Source organism: Falco rusticolus, chromosome 10 (assembly GCF_015220075.1).
Source record: "Falco rusticolus isolate bFalRus1 chromosome 10, bFalRus1.pri, whole genome shotgun sequence".
In the NCBI taxonomy this organism is placed as follows: domain Eukaryota; kingdom Metazoa; phylum Chordata; class Aves; order Falconiformes; family Falconidae; genus Falco; species Falco rusticolus.
This window is the reverse complement of record NC_051196.1, coordinates 629821-644863: the sequence shown is the minus strand read 5'-3', so window position 1 is coordinate 644863 and position 15043 is coordinate 629821. Positions and strand designations below refer to the sequence as shown.

Genomic DNA, 15043 nt, shown 5'->3' with positions numbered 1-15043 from the left:
CGGCAGCGGCCGCCGCGGCCCCCCGCCCCCCGCGGGAAGGGAGAGTCTCCCGAGCCCGCACCGCCCGGGTGCGCACCGGGTGTCCCGAGCCCCGAGCGGGCTGCCCCCTTCTTCAGCCCACGTCCCGCCTAGAGAAATAACGCCCTGGTCGCGGCTGGCCTCAGGAATGCCGCTCGTCCTCCACGTGCACGCAACGGCATGTCGGAACATTCACCTCCAGATGCTGAAATTGGATTAAAATCAACGGCACGAGGAATTACAGATTGTTCCTTTTCGGATTATGTTTTTAATCCCCCGCGGCAGCAGCAGTAAACCTTGGAAACTTCTCTACTGCTGACGTATAATTAGTTTATGTAGCTTAATAAGTTTCTTTGATTGAACTGCTGCTCTCGTGCTAACAGCGTTTCTTTTATTTAACTGCAGGAACAAGTCCCAGTGAAATCCCTGTGGACGTGCAGTTTGGCAAAATGGAAACGGCCCAAAGAATGTAAAGCATTTGCTTTTACACCTGCCAAAGGCTCCCTGTTCAGCACTGCTTCGCCTTGGTTCAGGTGGGTTTGGGGACTTTTTTATTGTTTGGGTGAGGGTTTTTTTAGTAACTTTTTCTCAAACCCAGAACACATTGGTACCCTAGAGATGGAACTACCCCTACAGAAGAGGAGCGGCTCCCATCAGCGACTCAAATACGTGGTCCCAAAGGGGGACGTGTGTGATGAGGGAGGCTGTGCTGACAGGCCAGAGGTGCACGGACTTGCTGAAGGATTCAAAGGGAGATTTAGGCAGGAAATGAGCAGATGTGTTTGAACGGCACAAGAAGCAAGCATACGGGACTTTGTGTAGCCAGGGAGGCATCATTAGCAGCTGGACATTTTTTCACAGGCAGAGAGGCAGAGGCCAGGGGCACCTCCTCTCGCAGGGTTTTACACGGCGAGTGGCACGGGTGAGACCTCCCCAGGAAGGAATAACTAGGGCAACATCCTTTAAAAAAGTACCCAATGTGGATCGGCAATGTTGACATTCTTTAAGGATGATTCCCCAAGGATGAAGAACGGTTTTCTGGAGAGTGATGCCTATAACGAATTCACTCTCACCCTTTATTATTTGTGATCTATTTCTTGACCATCAGCTTCCAGATGCTGGCTCTCACCCCGTCTGTCCACATCAGAGACCTGTGGGTCTCTCCACGGAACTGCCTTACTCTCTATCACCAAGTTACCTCCTTAATAAAAAGGTTTTCTAAGTCCAAGACAAGTTGGTACATTTACATGTACCACGATGAAAACCAAGGCAATCACTTTTCTTTCTATTTCAAGGGAAGACACAGAGAATTTGAACCAGAAAAGATCAAAATGTTATTGCTGTTCTAACATATGGCCTATGTTTGGGATTCCTGAAGGCCTTTTCCTCTAAAAAGCACAGCCTAAGAGTTGTTTACTTGTAAAGTGCTATAAAACAAACCCGAGTTCAAACACAACAAATGAATTGTCAGATAGACTGCCACTGAAAGTTGTGTGTAGTTTTATTTCAACATATCAAGCACAAACAGATTTCCCCTAACTGGGGAATATGATGAGGAATGTACTTAAAAATTTGGAAACATTTACATTGAAAGATAGCCCAGACTGGCACCACCACTAAGTATTTTAAGGCTGTATATATAGCAGTACTTACCACTTGGAACTACTTCAGGCCAGAAAAGAAAGGCTTAGTATTGTCCGCAGTCTACAGAAAATATTGCAAATCTTTAAAAAATGGTGTAAAATAGGAAGACTATCAATAGAGTTGAACAATGCAGTGGCAAAACCCTTCCTCCTTTCTGACCTTCGACAATAAACATGCCTACGACCGAACACATGTACACCTATATCGCTCACATCCTTCTCACCTATCCTGGGGCAGTGGTTTTCTCTCTACAATGCTAGTGTGTGGTATTACAAAACAGCCATACAGCAAATAACAACAGTAAGTGACCCGGTTTTACAAACAGGCATGTCTGACGTTACGCTGGATGGGCCTGATCCAGGACACCAGTCAGCTCTGTAACCAGACGAGGAGCTTTCACTGAACACTTCCTATTTCCTAAAGAGGAACGGCTCTAGGAAATTGTGCATATTTACAGTTCCCGTGGAATGGAAAATAAAAACACATCCTGACGTCCCATTCTGTGTGTGCTGACAAAACAAATCATGACTTCATATCCAGGGGCGTGGATTTTTTAGACCAAGTGTGCTCCCTCCCATAATTAAAGGCAGACGGACAGGCACTGTGGACATCAGTTCTTTACAGCTCTCCAACTGCACTCCCTCACTCGTAGAGCTATGACCCAGGCTGGTGTGACCTTTCCAGAACGCCAGGGTGTTTACCATTTTGGGGGTACCAATACTGCTGGGTAATTATTAATTGCATCAGAAAATGACAAGACATAGAAAACAAATTGCACAATTAAAGCTACATTTGGCTTCAGCATTAAGGCCCGTACAGGTTAAGAGGTCCTTGAAGATGTACATGTAAAAGGCAAAAATGACATAATCTGCAGGAACAGAGTTTTGCAGGTTCCTAGGTCCCTTTTTAACCTCGTTTCTTCAACTTTCTTCCACCTCTGTTGCGTTGGTTCTAAAGTGCTTTGGTGCCTCGCTGGGCTCCTTGCGCGAGTGGCCCCCCTCCTGCCGCCAGTAATCATTATTGCTGCCAAACGTAGTGATTTTATTTGAAGACATAATTAATGAATAGTTGACATGTAAGAAAGATGCAGAGGACAAACCAACAGCGAGAGTCCAGAAGGAAGCTTTCAGAAGAGACCTTCCTGTGGAAGGATTTTTTGTTCAGAGCACTGAGGTTTCTGGAAAAGAAAGCAGCACGTTTATGTACGTGTGGGAGGGAGGTGCGCTGTCACATGTGCGCACATACCCAGAGCTTCCACACCGGGAGAGATCCCCATACTTCAGAGACACCCTCACAGGTACAGCACTTGCCCCGCAGACTTTACCTCTCCGCTTTTTATCAGGAGGGCAAGTACTTGTGGCTGCTGCCGGACCAGGCAGGGCATGCTGGCTGGCACGAGAAGGTACAAGGGCACAGACCCCAAGAAATCTCTTCATCCAGCACCCACTCACAAACGCAAGCCCCAAACTTCCCAAATATAAGGACTTGCCCTGGACAACCCCAAGAGCAGCAAAGGAAAGCCAGAGCTCTATCACCGACAGCTCTGGCATCCAGAAAACGGTGGGCCTCGTGTGTCACCCCACCCCACCGAAGGCTCGGGGAGGGGGGGGGGCGGCTGGATAGTGCTCCTCATGCAGAGGGGAATCAGAAGGGCTCCCTGGGGCAGGTGTGGCTGTTAGTACCTCCCCTGCCCTCCCCACAGGAGTCGCAGAGCAAAGCCCTTTGCCAGCAGTAGGGTGAGCAGGTATACTCACAGCTTCCCTCAGACAGCAACCAGCAGTTTAAAGAAAAAGTGGGAATTTAGTGCTTCTCACCCATGGATCCCAGTTTTCAGACCACAGGCCTGCATGTCTGCAGCAAACTGAGCCAAGTCCTAACACACTCGATGAGAAAGGAGACCCCACACCTTCTTTTCCAGAGGAGATTTATTTATAGCCAGGACCTGGCCCAGCCCCTCCCAACTTCTGCAGCTGTTCTGGGGTTGGGAGTGCCAGGAGAGGCTTAGCGCGCTGAGATGATGCTTTTTGCCCCATAAAGAGAGTCTTAAGAGGAAGAGATTTCCTCACTGTTTCAAACAGAGGGTGGGTTTGTCTCTGCGGTGTGTTAGTGGGCTACCTATTGAAACAGCTGCTAACTGCACCCCTGCGGCTGCTAAGGTCGCTCCAAAGGCTGCAGTGGGGGAGTTAAATGCCACAGGGTTTTTTTAGCCCATTAAGATCATTGATTTGATGAGAAAAAATGGTTACCTGTGTATGTCCTGTTGGGCTCTCTGTAGGGATAAGACAGCTGAATGAATTTCCTTCAGGTGATTAATTTCTTTCCCACACTGAGCGCACAGGCTTTCAAACCCTATGGCGAAGCATTGAAAGTATTGAAAGTATCTGGCAGCGGTGATAAAACACAAACCAGGTGCACCCAGAAAGTGGCTGGCTGTGATCAAATTGTCACAGCCAGGGGGCTGGGGGGGGAACACTTTCAGGAGGAAACAGAGGGAGAAGGAGACAGGGGACAGAATCTTCCACCCTGCAGACCCAGCTCAGTGAGTCCTGTGTCACTGGCCTGGGGCCCCTTCTTGGCTCTCAGGAAACAATTTTTGCAGCTTGCTCCCCAGCAGAGGGGAGGGGAACGGAGTGCTCACACCTGCCCCCATCTCTGAAGTGCTCAAGGTCACCTCCAACAAAGGCTGAGAAAAGGGAATAAGAAACAAAGCTCGACTCCTATCTGTTGACTGGAATGTCAGTGTATTTTTCCAAAATGTTTGTGCCAAGAGTTGGGAAGCTCTCGTTGGCATGGGCAGTGCAAGGCAGAAAGAGGAGCAGCATGTACGGAGAACAGGAAAGCAGAATGTTCTCTGTGTCTGTCTGTGGACTATGGGCCCTCCCTATTAACTGGGCCAGGAGATGTCCCAGGGCTGGCTTGAGGAATAAAGTACCGAGGGAAGAACATTAAAGCCTGACCCAGTGACACCCAAATACTTGCCATCATCATCCGAGAGCTCCTGCACCGACTCTGGTGTTGAACAGCTGCTCTCTGTGTTCTGGCTGTGGTTGGACGGCTGATCACTGGTTTTGCGGCGCCTGCAGTCTTTGGTAGACCTCTGCGTAAAACAGGGATTAAAAGAGACTCAGTCACTGTCAGACTGAAGACTCTTACGTTTGGCTTTAAACAAAGCAGTTCAGGGTGCTGGGGAGTATCTGTGAGATTGGAAAGTTTGATTTCTCAGCAACTCCTAGGAGCTGGATTCCTGGCAGCTGCTTAAAGATATTACACGTGTCCCATACAGAAGCATCTCCTTGTATGACAGCATCCTTAAGACACCCATCCAAAGTATTCTTGCTGTAGATTTACCTGACACTTACTATTATGAGCCTTATAGTTCTTTCGCTGAGTTGTGTGCCCACCAACCAGATACATAAGAAAAAGGATGAAAGAGAAAAATTTAGAATGAAATTTCCTGGAGAAAGTTTTTCAAAAGGTGCTTGAAGGATTTAAACATCACAGAACTTTTATGCCTCATTTTGTGATGCACTTTGGAAAGTTTCTCTCTACCTCTCAGATGGGTAAACCAAACACATGGGTTTGAAATTCTCACTGGAGGGTCTGAAAAGCAGTTATGAACCCCAACTTTCCCATTGTTTCAGAGACATTCAGATTTGGGGTATTATAAATAAAAGAAGAGACTATGTACATAATAAGATAGGAGTTCTTCAGCGTAATATGGGTTATATCCACCTGGTTCAGTTCTACATTTACAAAGCATTTTATGAATGACATGTATTACTCCCACGATGAATGCAATAAAGTAAGAAAGCATCATCTCTGTTTAAGGGGAAGAATGGAGAGAGTCTTGTCTAAAAGGAAATGATAAAGGCAGATGGCAGAGACCGAAACTGAAGTTGCAGGGTCTCAGTGGTGCACTCCAAAACCTTGCTCACACACTCACTATGGGAAGTTTTCTGCTTTGGAAACACTGAACAGTGAAGTTCACCTCAGTCATGTGCAAAACTCAGCATAAGAGTCACTGTCACTAACACTGGGTGGAAGAAAAATGCCAAAATGGACAAGATACATCAACCAAGAATTACAGTTATTTGGAGTTTATGATGGTATAATACTGCAGGTCTAGAGTCGTAAGCTGTATTTACCCAAACCAAACATTTCAGCCTATGTTGTGCTTATATGAAAATGCTGCAGTATGTGGCTTGTGTATGTGAAGGGCTGTGTACCTAAACAATTGTAAAGAGTATTATATTCCCCAAAACAGGCTTATTACCTTGTGCCGTATGATTTGATTGTTTATACATGTTGTTTTGTGGTTTGACATCCTTGTGGTTAAGTGTCTTTCCATAGTCTGAAGTATGCCGTTCTTCTCAAATTGGGCAATATCGTTCAAAGGATCCCAGGGCCTTAAACTTTTGAAACCAAAGGAAAAAAACATCAGAAAAGCAAGAATCCCACACCAGGTGTGTTAAGAGCAATACATTAATTCCACATGCATCGGTGCAGGTGTTCGTCCCTGATGGTAACCAGTTTCCACAGGTGCAGTGTGAGGAGTAACAGATACTTCCCTCTATATTCACAGTTCCTAGAAATAACCGAGGGGGGTTCAGTCTCCAAAGGCTTCATGCTTCTTGCCAGGGGAGGAAAGCACAGTTATCAACTCTGCTCGCACAGCGCAGAAAATCTCTGCTAAATGGTTCCACAATTTTCTGCAGTAATAGGGATCTGTACCAAGAGCATGGCAGATTTTCCATTGGCAAGCCCTCATTTCCAGCTATTCCCAATTAGCATCAGGAATATGTATGCTAATAATGACATGGAGCTCAGAAAGAGCAAAAGCAGGGCATAGTTTGGGGAATGGCAGGACCCGAATTAGAGGCCTGTATCCTTGTTTGCATCCCTGGGGACTCAACCAGTGAGGTGTGTTCATCGCCCCCCACCCCACCACTCACTCCTCGTATTTGTAGTGCCATTCATTAGTCGTGGCGTCGTGCTGGAAAAGCAGTGGTTTCCATTCTGTGCCATTCTCTCTCCGCTCCTGGGCAGCATTCCTCTGCTCCTCTTCCAGCACAAATTTTTCCTGCGTTGCCTTGTGTTGATCACCTTTGTTTATTGCACTGGTAACGTGCTGCCAAAGCCTAGAAATAAACAGGGAAGCAAGTTAAACCACCTTAAAACCAACAATGCATTCTGCCACCTGGAATGTAAAAGCAGACGCTTTTCTGGTCTATTGATACTCCAGAGGAACTACAACAGCATTGCTCAGCCTCTGTTTTGGCTTGTAAGTAAAAGGAACATTATGAGAATGGCACCCCTGAATGCTGTAAACAATGACCCACTGAAGAACAGGGGAATCTTCCCTTCCCATCACCTTTGCCTTCCCGTCACCTACAATATCCATTAAAATGGTGTCTGACCTCCTTGTGTTCTCCATGCTTTCAACTCAGTTGTTTCAATACTATCATCTTTTCCAACAAATTGTTTACTTATTTAACCGTGCTGAAATCCAGAGGGTCAACCCGCACACTCCAGAATGCTGCCCTGCACCTGCCACGCAGGTCCAGGAGTGCTTGTGGGCACTTTCCCACCTTGGGCCAAAGCAGACGCACAGCTGCCGAGATGCGTGACCCGCCACCCAAGTGTGCGTGCGCTGTCTGAACCCGCAGCCCCCCTCGCTGCACCCCTGCAAGGCGCCTTTCCTCAGGAACCCTGCGCTGCTCGGGGCCGGGATGGGGATTGATAAATATAAATCCCAGAGGAGACTGATATATAACGGAGAAGCTGTTACCTTCCTCACCCTTTCAATCATCTATGTTTAGGAGCCTTTGTGTTAATGTCTATCCCTGAAACAAAGGCTTTATATTTAAAGTTTAGAAGCACTGGAAAATGAACTCATGTGCATGGCTTGCAGCTGCATGTGCAATATTGTACTTCTGTATAGGAACCGCATAGGAACCAGATCTGTATGAAGCTGAACAAATCTGCAAGACATGGACACGTACTCATGCTCACAAACTGCGAGCATCAACACAGGTTTTCACTTGCACTTGTTTTCACCTGCCAAAAGATTCGTGATCCATCATATAATGTCTCATAAGCCTCTGCCCAGAGGAAAGGATCTGCCTTTTGTGAGAGAAAAAATCATTACCTTTTTTTTTTTTTTTACTAGAGCCAAGCTCTGACAGCCAAGCCTCTCCACAGTTCCTCTAATTAGAGCACTCTAATCCTTATTTCAGATGGGAAATACTTCTGAGATCAGCAGCTAGCCCTCCCAAAACATTACCGTGTGGTTTAGCAGTTAGACTAGGCACTGGAGATCCAGGCTGTTCCAGTACTCCCAACTTCACAAAACACCAGTCCACCATTTAGAAGATGAATGCATTACTGCATTTAATTTGGACCTTGCTGTGAAGCTCTTTAATTTAAAATGGATACTGATATTTTAATTATATTTCTATCACCATACATTAACGCAAAACTTACAAAAAAGCAGCCTCTTAGATAGTCTACTGAAGGCAGAAGAACACTTTCCTGTCCTTTTATACAGGTCACTCCCATTTTCCTGTGTATGAAACTTTTCTCCCAGAAACAATGGAAGGAAACTCCACTGAAACTCAAAGAGATGGGGGTGGGGGAGCGAGAGAGGAGTGAAAATAACAGCCTCAGAAAATACTGCGGTGGTGTAAAATCAGTCCTAAGGAATGCAGCAGTGTAAAGAGAGAGTCCTAATTCTAAGAACCTCAGAGGGACACGCACAGAAATTGTTTGACGAGGGCAAACCGCTCCATCAAGAGCTGCATGCGTCAGACCATGAGACCCTCCCTGGTGAGCTGCATAACAGTACGAGCTTCAGAGACTCTCCAGCGTTTGTGAAAACAGGTGGTTCTCAGCGCTGCAGGAAAGGCTCAGCAATTCGGACAGAACATAACCTGGATTAGATGTAATTTATTCATGCAACTGTCAGCATAATAAGGAGCTGGGTGGAATGTCTGTTAGGGATCTCCAAAATTTTCCTTTTACCTCCTTCCCCTGCACACATGTATCGTTATTAGTCTCTAATGTAGCAAAGGGAGCCAACTCCGGTAGCACCCTGGCAAACAGAGAAATGGAAATTCTTTGTCCACAAGACCAAGATTTCTCGTCTCCTTTAAAAGGATCTTCTCCAGGAGATTAATAGAGAAATGTGCTGCGGTCTGCTCTGTTCCGTGACAACGGCAACTGTGTGACTGTAAATTACAAATACAGACTTTATTGCCCTTCTATAATGTCCGCTGCTGTCCAGAACAAACTAAATGGTCATGTGTTTTTATTTTCATGCAATCCCTTTCTTCACCCATGAAAAGGGGAATCTTCTTAGTGTGATGCGATGCAACACCAAAATTAGGTGCCCACAGGGAAGTGGCCAGCGTACCGCAGACCCAGGCAGCAAACTGTGCTGGCTTGGGATGTTAGCTGGCACTGACTAGCCATACGGGTGAGATGGCAGGACGAGATGGTTCAAAGCCAGTGCCACATGACGTTGCTCTAACTGTTCTTGCTCAAGAACTGGCTTGGGGATGCTCACCGCATCAGGTAGTCATCCCTTCCATTTCCTAAGTCATGTGTCAGGACTGTGTTTTTAGGTAATCCAGATTACCATAAAAAGCCTGGTGCAGACTTCCTTGGAGATCTCAACTGAGATTGCAAGGCAGGGTTAAACACCTTTTAATTACATTCTCCTGAACATTAAGTGGTTCCGTGACTCCTGCATCTAAGTTTAAGAGCCTGCGATTGAAACAACTCTTCCAACCTTGCCAACAACTCAACCAACATCTTGCCCTTCCACAGAATGTTCCGACAGTTACAGAGAGCCTGTTCATGATCTCCGGAGTCCAGGGAGAGTTGTTATTTTAGCAGATGAAATGTATCCTACGCTATTTCCCCGCCCGGCTCTCTGGTTATTTCAGAGCAGTACTTCGCGGAAAGACTCCAGAGTTAACAGACTGGAAAAAAACAGGTAAAAGGCTGGATAATATGCGCCACCCAAGTGGGTCACAGCTGTTGCAGGACTGTGCTGAGAAATTAGTCCCTTCTGATCAGAGCCCTGCTGCAGGGGAGCAGCAGTGAGATGTTCCGGAGCAACCTACCTCTCCGACTCAAAGTCCGCCTGCTCCTCAAACAGCACAATATGGCGCTTCAGTCTCTGCCTTCGTACCTCACAGGTTGGGTTCCAGAACATTTCTGTGTTCCCGTTTTTCAACTCGTTTATATGCACTTCTCCATCCTGAGAAGAAAAATCAAGTGAAAAGGTTAACGACAATCAGAAACACAGGCAGAAAATAATCCCAATAAATGGAAGCTGCTTCCAGGTGATGATCAGGCTGCTTTCCTTCTCTATCCCATTAAATCTCAATGAACACTTCCTGGAAGTTTCAAAAATGAATGAGGCAAGGCATTCCCAGAAACACTGGCTGAATTAAAAGGGACCTGGTCCATTTTGTTAGTGTTGTCCCCAGACAAGGGTACCCACAGAAGCCCTAAAATGCTCTTCTTTCCCCACTGTTCCTTCCAGGTACCACCCACCACATATAAACAAGATCCCTAGCTCCTTTTCCAGTCTTTCTTTTATTCCTCAATCTGAACGCTGAAACCTCACGCAGAGCCTACTGAAATACTATCCTCTCTAGAGAGGAGACCTCAAGCTGAGATCTTTCACTTCCCCCCCCGCCCCCTCCAGTTTAGCCAGGTTTTTCTATTATTGCTCCTGAACTTCATTTAGTATTTCAAAATGCCAGGGGTCTTTCATCCTTATTCCTTGCCAATTTACTTGGCAACCAAATATTAAGCAGCGCTTCTCTCATCTGAGGCTGGTTAGGCGATATCACTGTCTCCCTGCTTAACGAAGCTGCTTCCCAGCCTTGCTCAGAGACGCAGCACTACCAGGGAGCCAGACGGGGTTACAGAGCGGACAGTGAACAGCACAACACTGACTGCAAGCGGAATGAATCAAACTACAGCTGCCGAGCAGCATGTGCACCAGTGCCATTTCGCTGCCTGGACATGGTGTGAGTATCACGCAAACCTTATTTAGGTCACGGCTATCGGCTTTGCCTATCACTGCCCAATTTCTCTGTGACACAGCTGCTGCATTTCTTCCCCTGCCATGGTCCCTGATGCATGTCGCCAAGTTCACTTCCCACATCTTCAGCTGTGAAACTCCTTCAGCCCCGAGGGACTCTCATCCCTCCTCAAAGTTTTCCTTAAGACGTCCTCTGCCATGTGCCACCTGTACCATCCTGAGGTGCCAGTGCCGGGGCAGATCTTGGGTCCCCAGGAGTACCCCAGCTGTGGGCAGGAGGCAGCACGCAGGCATTATCAAACACAATTGTGTGCAACTCAGCTGCTGCTTTGATCCTGGGGCTGAGAAGCATTGGGATTTGCTCCCCTTCTTTATCCAGGTGGGTTTTCAGGTTCTAAGGCAGAGTTCAGCTGCGAGGGTTTCTGTCAGGAGGCCAATACCCCCAGCAGGGAGGGAGGATGGAACAAACCACTCCCCTACTGCTGCACAGCAGCTACTCTGTGCACAACACGCAGCTGCAAACAGCGGCTGATGGAGCCACCCTTTCAAGCCATTTTACTTCTTTTATACATCATTCTAGTTTTGTGCACCACAACCAACCAGCATAAAGAACAAGGGAGGAATAAATTATTTTCAGGCTGATAAAACCCAAACACAGAAGGCTGGAAGCTGAGCAGCATGCAAACATGTGGCTCGGCGCCCCAGGGGCACCACTCAATTACATGCTCTCACGGGTGGTGGTCCCAGGACACACGGCAGACGAGGTACACCACAGCTCAGCACCACTCACGACTGCCAAAGCTCACTCTGCAGGAAAGGGAGCTCAGAACAGAAAAGCTACCCAGGCACAGGGAGCAAATCACCTTGTACATGCCTAGAAAGGGCAAATCTCCACATTTCAAAATGGTCATTAGCTTTTTATGTAAAAAGAGAGATCACCTGAGGAGAGGAGTCCAGCAGCAAAGGCTACACTGTGGTTAGGACCTCTCTATAGAAAGGGCTTTGTCCAGGCACATCTTACCTGACCTACTTTATATACCTCCTTTAGGATAAGACAAGTCTTGTCTCAGAAGTGGCAATTTCTGTGGACTGGTAAGGGAGCAGAGGTCAACTATATGAAGATGTAGATGACTAAATGTAGCTAAATACCTAGAGTGCCCAACCCAAAGCCAGGCCTCGCTGCTTTTGCCTTGGTTACCAGGAGTTCTCAGCCAAAGCTCTAGACTACATCCTTCACCATGCCGCTTTATTCTTGCTGGATTTTGGCTTGAGGATGTCTCCGAGTGATCCATTTGTGGATACTAGGTGTGCAAAGGTGCTAGCTGCTCTGCTGACTGTTCTGAGCTGCCCATACATACAGACCCTCACCGAATCCACATCTCTGTCCGTCACATCACGAACAGAGGAGTAACCACCTTCTATAAATTTTTTTATAAATAAAAGTTTGTTGTGAAAATAATGGATTCAAAAACCTATGAAGTTCTTTCCTGATACTGCTGTATCTGGGGAAGTCTCAGACACCAGACAAAAGGAAGCCTCATGATTTTCATAATCACACATAGGACACACTGCGTCTCCTGCCATCAGTGCCTGTCCTGAGCCTAGGACCCTAAATACAGAGCCACGGGCTTTGAGGAAGCACTCCTCACTGTTCCCAGCTTTGTCCCAGGCTCTGGGAGTGCAAGTGTTACTCACACTGCAGGGAAGTCAGAGGAGTAAATGACCAATGACCTTGAGAGGTGCTGCCAGAAAGCTCTGCTGCCTGCATGCTGCCTGCACTGCCTGGGGACCGCACGAAGCATCGAGGAGCCAGGACACGGGCCCTCGGTGGCCAGCTCCAAGGCAGGGAGCTGCCAAGGGCTGCCAGTCCTCCCACGCACCCTGCTGCCGCGCACACTTAAAACTGTCAGCGACTTCGGTTATCGTATGTTACCCAGTGTCCACTGAGACTTGCTAACACTTCTTCTCCCGATTTAATCTTCCCAGAGATTTGATTAATGCTTGTGCTGCCACCGAAGAAGGGCTGTCAGGGGAGAACAGAAATAGAAAACATGATCAGTCTAGTGAGAACTGGAAGGGAGCCAAACGCAGTGATGAAGCAGGAGGGAAGGAAGGTGCAACTTGCTTGATTTCCACTATTTCTGGGGAAAACCAGAATGAATTCTAACATGGATTTTGACTGTCTAGCATTGTGCCCTGCTCCTTTTGTTTGCAATACCAAAATCACTGTAGGAGCTGCAGGAAGGGAGGTAAGCCTTCAGGTGCATTCAGCAGCACAAGGCCTCGCCTTCATTGCAAATACATTCACTGTCAGCTAGACGTTGGGACAAGTGTATGTGGGCAAGTCCTTCCCGTTGTCCAGAATCACATCACAGTTTGCGCCCTTAAACTTGCAGCCTTGTCCAAAGAAAAAGGAGCAGCACTAATGCAGTTGGTGACAGTTCCTGCTTACAGGACAGCAACAGCAGTGTGGCACTGCTGATGGCTGCATCTGCGTGAAGCATCCAGTGTGAAGAAACTCTCATCGGCATCATACAAAACAGAAAACAAAAAAAGAAAAAGGGTATTTCCAGAGTCAAGAAAAAGATTTTCAGAACAATGGAAAATTCCCCTCACCTCCTGTCTGCCGAACACAGGAAACAGCAGTGACAGAGTGGCCAGCTCTTCCAGTTGTACTACGCAACATTTCTTCAGACATTTTAGCAGCTACTTTCCAATAACATTTGTGCAGGCGAACGTTTTTGTTTTTTAATAATATAAACCCACATTTCCCACAACACCCACGGGAAAAGAAATCACAAGTATCTCAAGAATCAATGTATGCAATACAGCAGAGAATCGGTACATATCCAAATTAATAACAAAATTATGCGGTTTACCTTTAACTTCTCACAATTCTACAAAAATGGCGGCTAAGAAATATTCAAAGCAGAGCACATAATTAAGCCATGGGGACCTTTCTGAGTCATGTTTGGACTAAGCATATTGTTTTCAAGCCAGAAAAGAATGGGCTGCATTTGAGGCTCTGAAGTGTTTGTAGGTTTGAGATGACACTGATCGAAGTTGGGGAGTTGGCCTCAACACAGTATGTCAGGCCTATGGGAAGAACAGGCTTGAAAGACAAGTATATACAAATGTTAAGGAAGTGCACAGGGCAACAGTTCACTTTGTGAGAGCAAGTAGACAGAAAATTATGATTTCCCCCAGAAAAATGCAGTCTGCAAAAGACTCCCCTAACTCCAGTACTCTCTCGCATTTACGTTGGCTAAGGCTGCAGCAATAAAGTCCCGCAGACTCTCAGTTCTGCCTCTTTCATTTTATGGCCAGGCAAGAAATTGTTTGTTGGAACAGAAGAGAAAGGGATGCTCCTTCAGAAGCAAGCTAACTGTCCAACAACAGTTACAGGTCATCACTTTCCCTCCCAAATTTTAACACGTAACTACAGGAATGCTCCAAGACGTCTCCATTTTATCTGCATACCATAAATTTGCAACACCAGGCTTTCTAGGGGGGGGAACAGCTACATGAAAAAGTCAGTACAAGGCAATGACAGTGTAGCGCATCAGGGTGACAGCTACTCAAAACTGTCTGCCTAGAAATGGGCTCTCACCGGGCCATCCAGGCACAGTTGAGAAACACAAGGTACGTGTAGTTCATTGTAATACCTGCAAAGGTAAGAGTACACATGTGATGGCTGCTGGAGAGCTACACTGCAGATCCACGTCCTAACTTGCCTCACAGTAGTTTGTACACCCTGCTGTATTTTGCAAAAAAAAACCCCTAATTGTACCTTTCTAAACAGAAGCCGCACTGGCATTGCCAAACATTCAGAACAGTTTGGCCAGCAGCCAGCTAGCTGGCTGTGAACAAGTCCTGTGTAAAGCTCAGGCTCCCTGGGTTCAAATCAAGTTGCACCAGGCAGAACTGGCGGCAGGATGATGCCTCCTCCCCAGGCAGGCCACCCCCTGGTGCATGCATACATTGCTGGTACGAAAATGATCTGGTATGTATGGTCACACTTGCCTGGAGTGGAGGGGCAAGCCTGAGACGCATTCAAAACGGGGGCCACAATGTCTCTCACCTTTAGTTTGAATTCCAGTTCTGCCCTGTGGTTAGTTTTCTCACAGTTGATGGTAACTTTCCCTCCAAGCTCCATTGTCATGGTACCATATAAAAGTCCTGAAAAGGGGGTGGGGGGGGTGGGGGGGGGTAAGAGATTTAAGAGAGGTCCCAGTGGAAGCAATCTGCTTTCTCAACTCAAGCTGGTTCTCACTGACATGCTGTGAAATTTGCTGCTTGGCTTACAGTTTTGAAAACACAGAA

General features: G+C 46.9%; 1 protein-coding gene and 1 long non-coding RNA gene across 4 annotated transcripts in view; one reads left to right on the top strand and one right to left on the bottom strand.

Annotated features, from left to right (window-relative positions):
- The first annotated feature begins 32 nt into the window (after positions 1 to 32).
- LOC119154655 lies at positions 33 to 2060 on the top strand. Its single transcript, XR_005106514.1, has 3 exons — positions 33 to 338; positions 424 to 551; positions 1988 to 2060. It is a non-coding gene; the product is annotated as an uncharacterized LOC119154655 (long non-coding RNA).
- Positions 1502 to 15043, bottom strand: part of OSBPL5 (oxysterol binding protein like 5) — a 184237-nt gene continuing 170695 nt past the window's right edge. For all 3 annotated transcript variants that reach the window (XM_037402494.1, XM_037402496.1, XM_037402497.1), the window contains 8 exons: positions 14802 to 14899; positions 12654 to 12743; positions 9789 to 9925; positions 6615 to 6800; positions 5936 to 6074; positions 4642 to 4759; positions 3909 to 4011; positions 1502 to 2839 (listed from right to left, as the gene is read on the bottom strand). In XM_037402494.1, the coding sequence (XP_037258391.1) occupies positions 2704 to 2839; positions 3909 to 4011; positions 4642 to 4759; positions 5936 to 6074; positions 6615 to 6800; positions 9789 to 9925; positions 12654 to 12743; positions 14802 to 14899 (1007 nt within the window). In that variant the 3' untranslated portion in view covers positions 1502 to 2703. The remainder of the gene's footprint in view (positions 2840 to 3908; positions 4012 to 4641; positions 4760 to 5935; positions 6075 to 6614; positions 6801 to 9788; positions 9926 to 12653; positions 12744 to 14801; positions 14900 to 15043) is intronic.